Consider the following 17687-nt stretch of genomic DNA (forward strand, 5'->3'; position numbering starts at 1 on the left):
CTTATCTTATTTTACAAGGACTGTAGCCAAATGTTTTTTTCCACGTAGAAGATTGCCATTTCGGGCCCAAGGAGTAGGATAGACTTGTTCCACTTATCCTAGCATGGTATGACTAAGTTTTGAGCGGCTTATTTTTTTTTTCCGCTGATGAATTTCACTGCAACAGACATACAATTTTCCGCAAGATTGGTCGTTGCATTGTTTGTTAATAAGTCCGCTTTTTTACAAACATTTTCCGCGCCAGCTTTTACATCCTCCAAAATATTTTTCGGAAGGTTATTATAGCGGTTCTCCACAGTTTTTAAGAACATATTCTTTTTGGCACAGTCAGAATCACACTGTTTATGACTACCAAACACCTGCTCTGGGCCTCTTCGTAAGAGTTGTCTTAGATTTTTGGCAGACCCACCATCAGCCGAGTTCTTTTTTATTGCACCTCGTAGATTTTTGGTTAGCTTTAGAATTATGTCATTTGAAATAAATTTGCTGTACATCTCTTTTCTTGTCTTCACAACATTATGGAGGTATTTTGTATAGTTCTTGGTCACGTGATTGGCACATTCTTCTTTTTGGATATATGATCTGTAGGAAACACTTTGTCTTAGCTTTTAAAAAACACTAGAATCGTCGTCTCCGTTATATTGTAAAAACTGAAGGTTAGGCATGGCTTCACTTTGGCGAAAACCTTCAACAAGAATATCGGTTTCCATGCTCGTTGATGAACCATTGTAGTTCATAAAGCAAACATGATATTTCACTTTCTGGTTTGCCTTCTTTGAGCTGAAGCAGAGGTGGCAATATTTATTTCTTATTCCTACGTATAATTTCTTTGTAAAGGCATCAATGATTACCCCAACACAACCTTTTGCAGCATAATCATGTCCTTTGCTGCGTTTATTCAAGCCGCCATCACAGATGAACTTAGTCCAGAAAAAGTCGTTGATAAACCTGTCCTCACGAATGGCTAATTTCAGGGATTCACGACCATTTTCTTCTAAGACATCTGATAGTGCATCCATCCACGCGTTACCAACTATGTGTTCTAACTTCATAAACGTTTTTGGGTTCATATTTTTGATTCCCAATGCACTTCATAATTCGTTCAAAGATGTGTAGCCTCCTCCGGCCCCCATGATATTTCATACAGCTTTCACGTTCACGTCGCCTCGTATATTGTCGATCTTCTCTTTTTTGTTACCTAATATCTTTTCACTGAAATTTGCTAAGTATCCTTTTACAGTAGTGAGGGAGGCTTCCGGCTCACCTTCTACTAGCTTTTTCCAGCCACAGTCTTGACAGATAATAATGAGCTTTGTTTGGAATCCAGTGTTTTTCATTTCTTTTACACGAAGCTTTGATTTCCCGTCCTTGCAATTGAACTGATGTTTTATTGCTTCTATAAACTCACTAACCACATGACGCAAGTTGACTATAGAATTCACATCTGGAATTCCAGACAAATATATTCCAAAGCTTTTTTCTGGCGAAACAAAATCGCAAGAGCTATGAGATGCCGTATGTTTACTAACCGTAGAATCATCTATAATAATCAAATTCGGATTGGGAGTTTTGGAAAGCCTGGAACATTTTGGAGACACTGGCAATTTTTCTTGTTCTGGCAAACTTTCTTGTTTGGGCAAGTTTTTCTTCCTGAAAAAAAAACAAGAGCTGAGAGCTCATATGGCACTTGTGACGAGGTTGGAAGAGCTAAGAGCGCATATGGTAAGATCTGATCACCAACTCGCAAGCTAAAAATACCTCATTTTTTCTTATTTTTCCTCTTCCTTCAGCCCCCAGATGGTTGAATCGAGGGAAACGACCTTATCAAGTCGATTTGTACAGGTCCCTGACACGCCTACCAATTTTCATCGTCCGAGCTCGTCCAGAAGCACCGAACTTGCCAAACCACTGGACCCCCTAACTCCCCCAAAAATAGCGGATCCAGTCCGGCTACGTCAATCACGTATCTACGACATTTGCTTATTCTTCCCACCAAGTTTCATCCCAATCTATCCACTCTAATTGTTTTTCAATATTTCCGGTTTCCCCCTCCAACTCTGCCCACTGTCACCGGATCTGGTCAGGATTTATAATAAGAGCGCTGAAGCATAATATTCTTCTAAATATCAAATTTCATTAAGATCTGATAACCCGTTCGTAAGTTAAAAATACCTCATTTTTCTAATTTTTCCGTATTATCCCCCCCCAAACCCTCTCAAAGAGCGCGGATTCAGTCCGGTTATGTCAGGTAACCGGAAAAATATTTAGAAAAATTCTAAATATGAAATTTCATTGAGATCCAATCACTCCTTTGAAAGTTCAAACTCTCCCAGAGAGCATGGATTCAGTCCAGTTATGTCAGTCATGTATCTTGGACTTGTGCTTATTCTTCCCACCAAGTTTCATCCTTATCCCTCCACTCTAAGTGTTTTCCAAGATTTCCGGTCCCTCCCCCCAATGACACTGGATCCGATCGTGATTTAAAATAAGACATCTGAGTTACGAGGTCCTTCTAAATATGAAATTTCATTAACATCCAATCACTCCTTTGTAAGTTAAAAATACCTCATTTTTTCTAATTTTTCTGAATTAACTGTCCCCACACTCCCCCCCCCCATGATCGAATGGGGGAAAGACTATTTCTAATTTAATCTGGTCTGGTCCCTGATATGCCTGCCAAATTTCATCCTCCTAGATTATCTTGAAGTGCATAAACTAGCAAAACCGGGACAGACAGACAGACTGATTCTGTCAGACAGACTGACAGAATTTGCGACCGCTATGTGTCACTATGGCAGTTGGTAAATACCAACTGTCATAAAAATTTGCTAATACCCCAGAAATTTACGAAAACTCTATCTAAGACCTTTTAAGCCCTGGAAGCAAGAGCTAAATCAGGGTCTAACTCGGTGTCTTCAAGTACCACCACGATTTACGAGCAACTAGCTACAACTGAAGCCCAGCTGAAGAAGATGAAAAGTGATCTACTGGAAAATATAACAAAGAAAGTTACTGACAAGTTCAATGACCCAAGGTCATTGAACAAAGAGGGTAATGAACTGATAAAGCCAGGTTTATGATTCAGTCACGCTCGAGTTTAATCCAAAGTGTGCAAAAATTGAGCAGGCTCTAGGTAGTCTGAGAACTCAAATTGAAAATTTGGAGGAGAGAATTGGTCGAATAGAAAAAAAAAGCTGTATAATTATGATCAAGAGTTTATGCTTGATAGACTTGTACTTTATGGGGTAAAGCAGTTGTTACCTGGTGTGGACACTCATAAGACAATATCTGTCATTATAAATAGCAAAATGTCTTTGTTGAGCCCTTTACTTTATCTAGTTTACGTGGACATGATGTGCGTTTATCTGCAGGATACATGTATTACTTCATTTGCAGATGGCATGGTGCTGACAGTATTTGCAAAATCCGTCGATGATTTAATAGTAAAAGCTCAGAATGCTCTCAAAAGATTAGAGGTGTTTACAAGTTTAAGTTTGCTGTGTTAATGTAAAGAAAACTTGTTTCTGACATTCTGTAGAGTGCGTAATTCTGTTGCTGTAAGTAGTAAAGTTTTATTAGGTGAAAAGCCTATTTTACAAGTTAAATCACTGCAGTACCTCGGCATCCATATTGATTCTAATCTATCGTGGAAGCATCATAGCAACATTATCTCCGCCAAAATTGCACGTGGAGCTGGCATCTTCAGAAGACTGAAGCATATTTTGCCGGTACATACTCTTCGCACGATATATTTTGCAATAATCTACCCATATATATCATACAGATGTTAAGTTTGGAGAAGCAGTTTTTATGTTAATTACAAGCGTCTGCGAGTTCTACAAAATAAAGCAGCAAGAATAATTGGGAAATACGTAAAAAATGTAAAAGACACCAGTGCATGCTTTAAGTCTCTAGGGCTACTTAATGTTGGACAGATAAGGGACTATCAAGCGGCGATGTTTGCGTTTAATTGTGTTTAATTGTCAGCTAGTCCTGGAAACTTTTAATGAGTTTTACCGTTTTAGAAGTTCTGTTCATGAGCATGATACAAGAAGATGTGATGACTTGGTTGTAGATATTCAAAATTGTGTAAGATCTGGTTTTTCTTTGAAGTATCTTAGCCCTTCTGTATGGAATTTACTTCCTGTGAGTGTTAGGGAGGTTGAACACCTTCAACAGTTTAAAAAAGATTAAAAGAGTATTTGTTGGGGAATTAGTTGTTTTTTTTGGGGGGAGGGGTGGATTGAAGGTGGTTTTAGGGCTGGAGGGAGGAGCTGGTTGAACGGGTTGGGGTGGAGGGAGTTGTATTTAGACGAAGGTTGTTACCCCGGGGGTGTTTGAGAGAAGATGATTGTCTTTTGTCTGTTTCATTATTACTTTAGTTAGTGTAGAATGCTTCAAGGAACATTTATGTAGGTTTTTTTTATTTTATTTTATATTTTTTATTTTAGGATGCCCTTAGGAATGTTTATTTAGCTAATCGTTGCGCGTTAGCAAAATTAAATTTTTCCCTAGCGTAGTGATTTATATCTGTTATAGTTTTTATTTTTGTTTATTATGTAAATAAAGTCAAGTCGAGTAAAAAAAAAAAAGTTAGCCAGGTGGGTGGATAAATGGCAATAAATGGATTAACTTGTGACTGAGACAATGTTGACTATACTTGTTGGCGGGTTGCAAAAATTCTTTGTGGGTTTTTAGACAAAGGGTATAGGCCCATTAGTGAAGACCAAGAGCCTCCTTCCTACCGCACCCAAAAATTTTAACAGTTGATCAAAATGAAGCGCTGAACTTTGGGCAAGTGATAGCCACCATTTGTAATTTTATTTGAGAGGGCCAGTACCCTTTTTGAAAATGAAAGTCAAATTGATTTGTTAGGTATGTGACAAAAATTTACTATTGATTTGCAACCGACAATGTTCACTGCATTAACCTTTCAGGCAACATAGAACAAGGGCAGACTATTTCAAGCCCAGACAAAATCATATTGTCTGTCCTATAATTTATAATTAGATTATGTATTTTTTTTTCTTAGTAGAACCTCTTTGGTTAGTCCCCTAATTTTATTCTTATAAAATTAGGAAAAATCCTTGAATTTTATTCGCATCTAATTGTTTTCAAAATCATGAAGTGGAAACACTGAATAATTGCAAGGAGCAGACCTTGCAATCTATGATTGATAAAAATTTAACTTGTAAATATAAATGAATAAAAGTAGTATATTCTACTATATCGTTGAGATAGAACTTACCGATGTCTCAGGTTTTCCCATCCGTTATTTGTTCTTATTTTTATTTTTTTTTTTCTGTTCATTGTGAAAATTCAAATGCTAAACTGTTATCTGACTTGTTACCAACCAAATTCCAATGTTCAGCTATTACCAATTAGACATGTGAAAAGGCTAAATAACTTTCAATTTCCCTTTAAATCCGGTCGTAATGTTGAAAGGAAGTCAACAGTCTTTAAATATTCTGGCACACCCCTCAAGGAGCAATAGAGCCAATGAGAAAGGAGGAAATCTCGTTATGTCTTTCAATGCTATAGGAAATAGCATTGGCTTTCAACCAGGGAGAATTGCGTTACTAAAACCGTAATTTCTGTCTTGTCAACATTTAATTGCAATCTTTTAAGATCCAGGTAATCAAACGCGAGATTTAAAAGTTTCTTTATGCCATCTTGAGAATTGCCAGCAATGCAATGTCATATGCAAACAAAGGCATTGGAAAAAATGCAATAATAAAATTTCGCACGGAAAACATTTTCCCCTAAAGACACTCCCCATCCAGACATCACCTGTCACATACTGTTTCTGAACCTGTTCCTATCTTGTCCCCTATCCGTTGCTTTACCTCCAGGTATGAAAAGACATTTGTCCTATTCATTACCGATAAAATAAACCGCTAGTTTTCCTTTTTTTTCTTTGGTACTGGTAATACCCAAGTTTTATGTTCATTTTCCTCTTTTGTTCCCTCCCCCTTGTTTATATCATGAAAAGAGAAATCACCAATGCTACAGCACAAACACAAAAAAAAAGAAAAAAAAGAAAAAAAAAAGAGACAGAAGGAGAAAAGGAGAAATGTTCTCTTTTAAACCTTTTTAATGCTAATCATACCTCACCTTTTTAGTTTTTACCTTTTTAACTTTCTTGCATTTTGCTGCTTTTTTTACTAAAAGGCTTTGCCTTTCTGACTTTGTTGTTTTTGACATTGTTTAACCAGTTTTTGTTGTTGTTGTGCTATTTTATGTTTTTTTTGTTTTTTTTTACTTTAAAAGACGAATTTGGTCCTTTGGGGCTTGTGATAGACATTTTTTAAAATTAAATATCTTACCATATTCCCTAGTTTTTCAGTTGGTGCCCACCTACTCTGGCAAAAAAATTCTTACAATATCATGAGAAGAACAACCTTTAATGATTATGAATAAGAAGTGGCATGTTATTTGTATGTGTATGGTATTAGGATGAGGTGGCATTGGGAACAACAAAGGCTTCAATTTTGCCTTTCCATTCTTACAGATTGAAAATCCTCTGCATAAAAAACGGACAAAAAAAAATTAACAAAGCAGGTTTTGCCATCATTTGTGAAATGTGTACTTGATGTCTTCTCATTTGGAAGTACTTGTCTCAACATTAGCCTCAGTTTTGTAATAATCAAACTCATAAATTATTTTAAGTTAATTTTAGTAACAATCAAAGCACCGCCTGTAAAATATATAAGCCTATGTAGTGCATTTCATTTAGGAGAGTCATATTGAGACCTCAAAAATGTTTGATGATTAGCTTTTAATCATTTAAGACTATTCCTTGCAAAATTCCTTTATTATCATGGAAAATCATGCGCTGTCTTGGAAGTGTGCAATTAATGTGGACACATTTGTCATTCCTGTATTCATCGTGATACAATCAAGCAGCATTTTGAATTAGAATTTATTATTTAATTTTCAGGAAACTATTGACAATTCAAAACCATTGAATGAGCAGATAAGTTATTTAATGCAGAGAATATCTTTGCCTGAAGAAGAATACAGCAGACGGAATGACTTTTGTCAAGTGCTCCAAACAGTTCTAGAGAAGACAATTGAAGGTTCTAGATTGTATATCTTTGGCTCAACATTATCAGGGCTCTGCCTTAATGAATCTGACTTAGATTTGTATTTAGATGTACCAGATGGTAAGATACAAGTCATACATTTTGAATATCTTTGTATATAAAATTTCTTAGCAATAATTTTTTAAGAGTATAAAACGTGTACTTTTGTTATGTTGCATGGAAAAAGTAATATTCTTGTAAGAAAAATTTCTTGTTCAGAGTTTTCAGAAGGAGGAAGGAACTAAAACATTTCTCTTTAGTTTTATGGAGCATGAAAGGGTGATTTTAACTGTAAAATCCTAGAATCATGTTGTAGTTTCATGAATCGTGTTGTTAGTGTTGTATTAATTGTTCAGTGTTTACGATGGGAACATAATTTTTGCTTATTAAAATGAGTAATTGGTTCAAATCCTGCTTTTTATGCTGATCCTATATCCCCTTAAGGAATTTTTCTATCATGGACAGTTTTTCTATAATAGTTTATTCAATTTTTTCTTATGGCAAAATTTGAGTGTTATAAACTAAGAAAAAACAACGACACCCGAACTGTTTTAAAAGAATAAGAGTGAAGAGTAAAAGTGAATAAAGAATATGTGAGTAAAAAGTAAAGAGAGAATAAAGAGTAAAAATTTTGTCAATGTTCCATAAGATAAGCTGAAGAATAAACATACAATTTGAGTTGCCTTTCTACCTTTTTCCAAGTATAATGATTGCTTCTATAACAAATTCCATTCAGAGCCTTTAATTGGTAGGCCTATGAAACTAAGGAAAAAACCCACCCGATCTGTTAAAAAAAATTAGTAATTTCTAGTGTAGCCTAAGTGTTTATTCCAAATTAAAAAATATAACTATTTGTTTTACCACTTGCAGTTTTACTTTATTATTCTTTTAGTATTTTCAAAGTGAAGTTTCTGAAATTGTAGACACTACAACTTCAAAATATTATCATGCACAGCTGTACTTGAGAGAGAAAAAAATCTAGTTTTATTTTGAATTTAATATCAAAGTTAGATCAGGAAAACTTTGTAATAAGTTAATTATATATTTTTTTTATTTCAAACCACTCCAATTTTGCTGAAAAACAAAACTCAAGTTTCTCTCTAGGTTTGATTATGATAGAAAATTGCCAAAATGTTGTTATACAAATAATATTCCTAAAAAAAAATCACGTCTGAAAGTTGAGTAAATATAGGATGTCATAATCAGTTGGCTGCGGTAATTTTGGAGCCTGCTGAAAGATTTGGCCTTATTGTTAGATTGGTTAAGACAAAGCAACTAGCTTACCCATCTTGTGTTGCTACGATCTTAAAGGAAAGGAAATTCAAGGAAAGTCCCCCTTCCGGCAGAAAACTCCCTTTCATGGAAATTTATCTTCCTTGGAAGATCCCTCCCTCAGTGTATTAATATGATCGTATTTTTAAATTTACAAGTATTTGTAAAACTTCCCCGTGGACCATTCTCTCCTGGAGACCCTCCTTGACAATACCCCTTGGAAAATTTTTTCCTCATGTAGAATAGCTATAAAATTATTTGAAAAATTTGGTTGAATACCAAATTCAGAGAATTTATTGAAAAAGAGATATCATAATTTCGGAAGTGTGTTAGATATAGAATTCATAATTAATTTACCTGTTACTTGAATATCCAGAAAAGGTGAATAATGTAACTGGAAAGGACTGTCAAATATTTTTGTTGAGGAGTTTCTAATGTCAGTCAGCGTGAAAAGTATTAAGCAGGCCTTAGAAAGGGGGGGATTTTATACCTAAAACATTTGCAAGAGTTTACTTGGCAATTTCTAAAGTTTCTTGGGAATCGAATGAAAAGTGTAGTAATGCATACAGGACACAAACTCATAGACATAAATACGTATGATTTTATATGTATAGACATGCTCAGAAATCTTTAATTCCAAGTTAGTGAAAAGGAAACAAAATCCAAGAAATTTGTGTTTGTTGTTTTTAATTTTTGGGACAATGAGTTGAAGATTTTGGAGAGGCAAGGGCCTACCCTTCCCTCCTCCTACAATACAGATTGACAATCTAGAATATGGGGGGGGACTTCCTTTTTAACAAATTATTTTCAATGAAAATGCCAAAATAGGTATTCTATAAACTAGGGGGTTTACCCCCTTCTGTTTTCTCGTGCGATTGGTGCCCTTTGCTCACAAATCTTTTATACCCTTTTCGGGTGGAAATCTCTCACTATTAGTGAATGATTTACTTAGTCACTACGTATTTGTTATTCCTGAATTCTGTGATATGATATAAAACACCATTTGGTAAATTCGGGCTTTGATCATTTCGATTTAGGATAGTTATCTGACCAAAATGAATCAAAGACAAAATTATTACAGATATATTGCCCATTATTACAGAATAAAGAGATTTGGAGACGAATCACACGCACTCTTGACAAAAAAAGGGGGGGGTCAAAGACAGAATCTAGGATTGACAAAAGAGAGTTGACGACACTGAATTATAGACAGAACGTTCACATTGTTGACAAAATGGGTGAGAAAAGGAGCATGCGTGCTGCTGACCAAAGGGGCTGGAGACAGAGCGTGCTCACTGTTGATCAAAGATGACTGGGGAGGGGGGTGGACCTATCTAGCCCACCTCCCACTGTGATCAAAGGGTGTGTAGGCTATTCAAAATATTGGGTGCTTCCCATAAGGTAATTATCATGGTTTATGCTGTATTTAGCGAACCACAGATTGTGAATATCTACATCCATGTCCTTTCTTTAGTAAAAAAAAGAAAAAAAATTGTGTTCATCCTGATGATCCTAACTTGCAACTTCATTTTTTGTTTAAAGATATAGCTCGTTGAGCATGAAATATACACAATTAATGCCTTAGCGACAATAAGTATATTATCGGATATTTCGAAGTAGGCGGCTAGTAAATTGAGAAGACGCCTACCGTACATGCCTTTATTTTACAAACTGAAATTTTGAATTTAAAATATACGTCATAAATAAGATTTCAATAAACCATAAGTGATAGAAGAAAAAGAAAATGGTGTTCATCATATGAAATATCTAGATACTTGACATTAGTTCTTGCACTTTGAAGACTTCAGACTTAGAATGGCTAGACCCCTAAAAAAAAAAATCAGAAAATATGTAACTTCTAGTTACGTTGGCAAGGTCCCCATTTTCTGTGACTTAGTGAGCAATTCATGGTACCTGGTATCTTGATCTTCCTCTGAAATACGAAACACTATTGTAGTAACCTATTCTAATTCTACTGTAACCTGCCCTAAATTTTCATTGTCATGAAATGATGAGCCCTGTATATGTGTTCGAAATATCCAGTTAAATAATTTTATATCTATTCACTGTCAATAAAAAGGTTTCATCCTATTTTGAACTGTTTTACTTTCTTCATTGTCAATGCAGTTGTGTTGGTTTTCATAATTGATTGAAGATGTTTTACTATAGGTCAGGGTGCTCACTATTAAAACAGTTTGTCATAGGAATATAAAATTCAATAAATTTTTGAAGATTGAGTGAAATCGGTTTAATTTTATAGAATGACTTTTATAACATAACTTATTATTTACTGATAAGCTCAAGTATTTCTAACGTTGCTTATTTGCTGCCTCAACTTGTTCAAATGGCAGGCACAGACTCTGTGGCTCTATCTCTAACATTCCTGCGTTAAAAATTTTTTTTTCAGACATTTTTATTCGCTATGCAGATCAGAAAAAAGAAGGTTTGCCAAAGAAAAAGAAAAAGTTTCGACTACTGCCAGGCGGAATATATCCTGATCATGTAATGATTGCAAAACGCGTCAGAAAAGCACTGGAACGACATAGGAATTTCCACGATATTGAAGCAATCCCCTTCGCCCGGGTACCAATTGTCAAATTTGTGCATGGACCAACTGGCATCAAAGGCGATATTCAGTCATCCGTTTGTTGTGGTGTGTTCAATTCATTGCTGTTGAGGACGTTGTCAGAGTTGGATCCTCGGGTGAAACAAATGCTCATTCTTATCAGGTGACTCATTACAAGATACACATTTGTTCGAATTTTTGCTGTTCTTTCATCAGTTGTGAAGAATCGTAAAATACAAAACTTAAACTGAACAGATAATGATGAAATATGATACTTAAAACAGCTGTGTTTGAACTGCCAAAATGTTTCATCCAAACATTCATGGTCTTTTCCATTTCTTTCTTTAGTTAATAGCATTATTGGCCAGATCTAAAACGGGAACTCTTTTTCATCTCCCCTCTTTAGGTATTATGAATACCTGATTTCTATTCTACAAATTTACGTTCATTAGAAATTTCTATGATGAATTAATGACTTGTTTGCATTTTCCCTTTGATCCTTCACCCTTTTGTGTTTAAATAATCTTTCCCGTCTAGCCGTAAGCGATTCGTGCCTTCAGCGTTCGCCAAAAGTTAGATAAAACCAGTCTTCTTTTTTTTCACGGCTTAGGTTTTGCGTGACGTAAATTTTTATCAAATATAAAATATGTTTGCGAAGCCTAATTGGGAAATAGTTATATAGATAAGTTTATATCAATGAAGATCAATACCGTGCCAATGAAAAGGCAGGAGAGACATCAAGTGTTATCTGCCGTAACATAAAGTTTTCGGGTGAGATATTGCATTGTTCCCACAATAGGATGGGTATTTTCTGGGCCTGAAATTCTTGCTTAGCAAATGCTCAACTTTGACGATGTGTAGTAAACCTCAATATTTTGACAGGATTCAAGACTGAAAAAAGGAAGGAGAAATATAATTTGAACAATAACATGATTGCTACTACCAAAAGAGAAAAAAAGCGGACAAAAGACTAGAATAAAGAACAAATTACTTTAAACTCCTGCATTTTACAGCCTTCAAATACCAACTTTAAACGCCTTAAACATTTTTTTCAAAGTAATTTAAATATTTTTCAAATGAAGATGCTTAAGTTTTGTGCACAGAAATAAATTGAACAAATAGGCTCATAAGCTAAGATATAAATCCCATGAATCACCCTTCTCATTTTTCGAGGAAAAATTCTCCTATCGCAGAAGCGCACAAAACAAGGATTTACCTTCTTTCTTCCTTCTTACTACTACTACTACTATTAATAACTCACTGCAACACCAATCCGTCTGAGGCCAACACAGCTACGCTCTTCCTTCATCCTAATCTATTTGAAAGCCTCCCCTTTTACACCCTCCCAAGCTTCCCTTTAATCTTTCCTTATGACATGCTCCCGTCCCATTCGGGGACGAAATGCTTTTTGTTTGGCCCAAGACGGTTGGCTTTCAAGGATTATAGTTGGCAAACTGTCATTCTTCGTCCACAGAACGTGTCCTAGCCATCTCAAACTTTCTTTCATTATAGCCATAGAGAGCAGGATTGAACCACACTTATCGTACAGCTTATCCGTAGGCAATTTCTCTGGAAAATATCTAGCAAATCCTCCTCCGTCTTTTGGTGAGCCCACGCCTCCAAACTATACCTGACCACTGTCATCATTGTAGCTTCCAATATTCTAATCTAGAAATTCCTAAAATCATTAGGTACTTCCTTCTTTTCAAAAATCTTCTGTATTTCACTTCATAACCACATAATTCAAAAAATTCTTTAACGATAATATCGGGATCTGAAGCCTTTTCAATTTTTAATCCTTTTGGTACTTTTGGTAATTCTTCCTCATAAAATAGGTCTTCCTTCACATCCAAAATGTCACAAACTTTTTCGTTATTTTCTGTATCTTTTCCTGTAACTCTATCACGGTTTTAGCACATTCTCAATATGTTCTCTCCATCTCTGTTCAACTCTTCCTTTATCACTAATTGTGGCCCAGTTCATTTCTTTAATTGGAGCAAGTTCAGATTGACCATTCTCTCTCAATTTATTAACATACCAGTACAATATTTTAATATTATGTCTTCTTGCTGCATCTTCCAGATCTTCAGCGATTTTATCCTTGGCTTCCACTTCACGCTTTTATATTTTGATATTTTTTCCACTTTTAATACATTCCTCTTATTTTCATTTGATTTATCACTCGAATAATTCTTGTACAAGTCCTTTCTCCTCTCTATTAAACAGAAGCATTTTCACTAATATTCCTAGGTTCGTTTCTAATTTTCTTCCCAAAGATGCCATCAGCCACTTCACAAGCTATTTTCCTAAAATTGTTTCATCCATCTTCTACATTGTCAAGTTTTAGACTGTTTCTGTTTGTTATTCAACTGTTCCTCGTAAGTTTCTCTTAAATTCTCATCTTGGAGTTTACCAACGTCATAGCTTCCCGGAAGGTAAATTTCCCCCTAAACCTAGAAATATACCCATCCTAAATTTCAGCTTTAGGTTATCCCTAGCCACTACTAGATGGTGATCTGTACTTTAACATCAATAACAGAACCTCTGTATACCCTAGCATTTTTTATCGATCCTGCCAGTCTTCGGTTCTCAATAACAAAATCAATATGGCTAGGTGTCTCACCATCATGTGAATACCCTTTCTTCTTGCTATAGGTTCGTTTTGTCTCAAGACCATAATTTTAAGTTTTCTCTTCCCTTAAAGATTTTCATAGGTAAATCCAGTCGTCGGTCTTGCTCTTACTAGAGCAAGACCATAATCATCTCTCTTTCCTTCAAGATTTTCATAGGTAAATCCAGTCGTCGGTCTTGCTCTTACTAGCTGTGGTCTAATCAATTTCTGATTGATTTACTCCTAAGAAAGGACTATTGCTCTTTCTTGGTTTTAAGTTTTAGAAGGATTTTCTGAAAAATCACAAATCAGTTAAAATGCAATCGCATGTTGATTTGTCTCTATGGTAGGCTACTGTAAGTGATTATTGTAAAGTGAGAGGTATGAGTGGCGGATGTAAAAGGGAAGGAGACAGTTATGAAATCGTTGGAGCTGAAGCAGATCATATTAAACGTGGGAATAACCCGATTACTACGATAGGTACTATGATTATGCTATAGTTGTTCGGAAGACTATTAAAAAAATTTACTACTACTAACGCGTAATAAAACTAGATTACTTAAAAGCGGTTTTTTGATCCAAACACCAAAAACCAAAAGTAGAGAGGGATATTAAATTTGGAATGAGCCGAAAATACATCATATTGGAAATCAAGCTTAAAGCGCACAGAAATTATTGTCAACAATGAGGTCAAATTTGAAACGAAGAGGAATTACTACAAGCCACAGGGGCTGCCACTCTTGAATCCTTTTAAGAATAGTGGCACTTGGGCTTAACAGAAAACTTTTTTGAACATTGTGTGTTTGTGTTTTTGTTCACTGTATAGTTTCATTGAAAAGAATTATGGCAGTCATTAATTAAATTCTATGAAATTGAACAATCGCTGATTTGACTAACTGAAGCAAACTTCAATTAAAAATTCCTGCTAGAGAGCCATATTTAGTATTGGCTCATTAAAAGACAGAATGAGCAAAGTAATTGCTAATATTCGCTTATTTTGATTCAGTTTCGTTATTTTTTCTCTTTGTTTCTTTTTTTCTTCGCTCTTCCAAACCCTTCCTGTTCCTAGCGATTTTTTTTTTTATTTCACGCCGTCTTTCTGGGTTCGAGCTTGCTCACCTAATGAGGAATAATTTATTTTCTCAATAATCTCTTTGTGTAATATCCGTCAATAATGAAAATGAAAGAAAATACAGGACTAGTAATAATAATAATTTATTTGTGACCCACTTGAAACATTGGAGTATAAAAACAAACATACAGAAAAAAAAAAAAAAAAAAAAAACAACTTCTGATAACACATTAAGTTATTGTAGAAAACATTTTAGAAGATCCTGAAAAGGGTTAATAGTAAAATGTATCGAGCCGGATAGTTTCTGGTGTAGCATTTTAAGTTTATTTAATAAATCTGGAGCCCCGAAATTTGTTACCATATTTATTACCATAATATTTCAGCAATATTTTAATTTGCAAATCCAGTGGTACTAGTGCTGAGTACCAAAATTTATGAGTCATTGTTGCGGTATACATCGAATAAGTAATAAACCATTTGTTAATTTATGGATTTATTTATAAAGTGTAAAACACTATTTGACTTTTATTTAAAAACACCTACTAGGCTATGGCAAGATACAAAACACTAAAGATAATTAGTAAACAAATGAAGATATTACCGACATAATAGGATTTACATAAAAACTAACCCGTGATGCCATACAATTTATGCCGCATTATGCATACCCCGAAAGCTTTCTGGTTGCATAATAGTATACTAATATTCACTCCCAATAACGTTAACTAGCAAATAAGCACCGTATTCCCCATACCCAAGTATTTTATTTCTTAAATCCTTCTGTGTTTCATGCTCACACATAAATGAAACACTTTCATTCATACTCTCACACATTTGGCATAGATAAATCCCTTTTTTTATAGCATTCACAATTTAATTCTTTTTTCCTCCGAGAGTCAACATATCAACCCTGAGTTTGAGCCCATTTTAGAGCCTCTCTTTCTAGAGCCACCTTAAAAACAAAAGATCTTTCCCAAGCTTCCTTGACCCTACAATATATGCATTTGTCACAAATTATGCTATTTCCTTCTCTTCTCGGCATGTTGAAATTCTTTGGTCTCTGAAAATATTTTAAACCTATTTTGAATTCTTACCATTTTGTATGAGAGGGCTTTTTGTTTTGAAATGGTAATATGACAAAAATATTACTCGTGTAGTAGGACCAGAGCTATATTTTGAGTCCTGGTCGTAAACCACTTTTGAAAATTTCCTCTCGAGTTCAGGCTTGCTATTGCATGCCTGATTACGATTATGCATGACACAATGTATTTGCAAAAAAAAAAAAAAAGCTGGAGTTACCCAACTAGAACTAATAGATGTACTGTTGATGTATATTTGCATTTTATATGTAGTTTTTTTTAAATGGTTGGAAGCATTTACGATACCGTATTTTTCTTCATTAAATCACAAAAATTCCTAAATTGATAAACGTCATATTTCCTCTATTTATTGGGATGACTTTCTTGCTGCTCTATTATGGAATGATTTGATCCATTGGAAAATATTATTTTAATGCCTTTCTTATTTAGATACTGGTTTAAACTACTTGGAATGAGCGGTGGTACAGACAGGAAACGCTTCTTTTCCAACTATGCAGTTTGCCTGCTCGTCATTCTGTTCCTGGCGGCTGAAGGTGTTATACCGGCTGTTCAAGATTTAGTGAAACCAAATAATCATGTATCTCTTGAAGACGACTGGCACTTTGATTTTGATACTAATCCAACATTTATTGCAGAAAACAGAACTTCAATCCGTTTTCTTTTGCGCAACTTCTTCATGTTTTATGGAAAAGAAGTAGATTACTCGACCTATGTCCTTTCTGTATTAGATGGAATGTCACTGCCGAAAGAGAATTTTAAAAATTTGGATCTTCCATCGTCTCAGTCGTTGTATGTTGACAGAGTTAAAAACAATGCATGTGATGCAATTAATTTAAAGTGTCAAATAGCTTTACAAGATCCATTTGAACTGAACAATAATTTGACAAGGTTATTTTCGAAGCCCTCACTAGAACGATTTCAGCAGTGTTGCCAAGTTGCAGCAGAGGTTCTTGAAACGAGTAGTGAAAAAGACTGTCTGAAAAAATTATTTGATGTGAGTGCTTATCCCAGCTTGCTAAATCCTAGAAAGCGTGAACAGCCAGATGAAGATGGCACGGAGCAGCCAATTGGAGACGAGGGCAGAGGCGGTGCAAGAGGGAACAAGAAAAAGAAACGAAATAACAGAAATACGTGTATACAATTTAAACAGCTGGTTTTGCCATAGATTGGTTATAATCTGTTATCTATTCCTTCACGTGGACCACCGTGTGTTTTATTTTTCTTGCCAATGTTAAGTTTCTTAAAGAGAATCGGAATAGCTTTTGCTGGAACTAATCTTTTCTTGGATTTTGGACTCTTAAGATTTGATTCCTTGAGGGCTTGAATGCATTAAGGGACGGGCCCTGAAGTGCATTATAAACTTTCAAAGAAGCTATTTTTATGAAAATGGACCTGAACTTCTGTTTCCTTGTTATTACGGGTTGAAGCCAGCATCCCTGAACCAGAATATGGCGCCCCCTGAAAGTTATTCCTGTATATTTATCTCCGCGGCTTGTAAAAATTTACTTTAAAAACAATCGTCTGGTTGTTCTTTTTTTTTCGATTTTTTTACGTATTTTTTAATGGCAAGAAGAAAAAAACACTAGGGGCTGTTGACAATTTTCTAGGATTTATGTTTTATTTGAACCTTTTGATTGATGTGATTTCGTCCATTGTTCGACACAAAATGATTGCGTAGCTTTATAGGAACACTGAAATCGTTATGCTTGCGCTTGCGCAAGAAGAAAAATTATGTTTGTACATAGCAATAGCGATATACATTTACATGCGCATGTTTTTGTTTTTTTATATTTCGCTAAACGAAATACATTTACATACGCATATTTCTGTGTATTTTATATTTCGCAAAACGAAATACATTTACATAAGCTTGTTTCTGTATATTTTATATTTCGCATAACGACATACATTTACATAGGCATGTTTCTGTATTTTTTATATTTCGCAAAACGAAATACATTTAAATAAGCCTTTTGATTTT

General features: G+C 34.9%; 1 protein-coding gene across 1 annotated transcript in view; it reads left to right on the forward strand.

Annotated features, from left to right (window-relative positions):
• LOC136027234 (speckle targeted PIP5K1A-regulated poly(A) polymerase-like) overlaps window positions 1–17581 on the forward strand; it is a 30677-nt gene extending 13096 nt beyond the window's left edge. The window contains exons 2-4 of the mRNA XM_065704291.1: window positions 6941–7166; window positions 10765–11086; window positions 16136–17581. Of these exons, the coding sequence (XP_065560363.1) occupies window positions 6941–7166; window positions 10765–11086; window positions 16136–16871 (1284 nt within the window). The 3' untranslated portion in view covers window positions 16872–17581. The remainder of the gene's footprint in view (window positions 1–6940; window positions 7167–10764; window positions 11087–16135) is intronic.
• The last annotated feature ends 106 nt before the right edge of the window (window positions 17582–17687 follow it).

This window comes from Artemia franciscana, chromosome 5 (assembly GCF_032884065.1).
Source record: "Artemia franciscana chromosome 5, ASM3288406v1, whole genome shotgun sequence".
NCBI lineage: Eukaryota > Metazoa > Arthropoda > Branchiopoda > Anostraca > Artemiidae > Artemia > Artemia franciscana.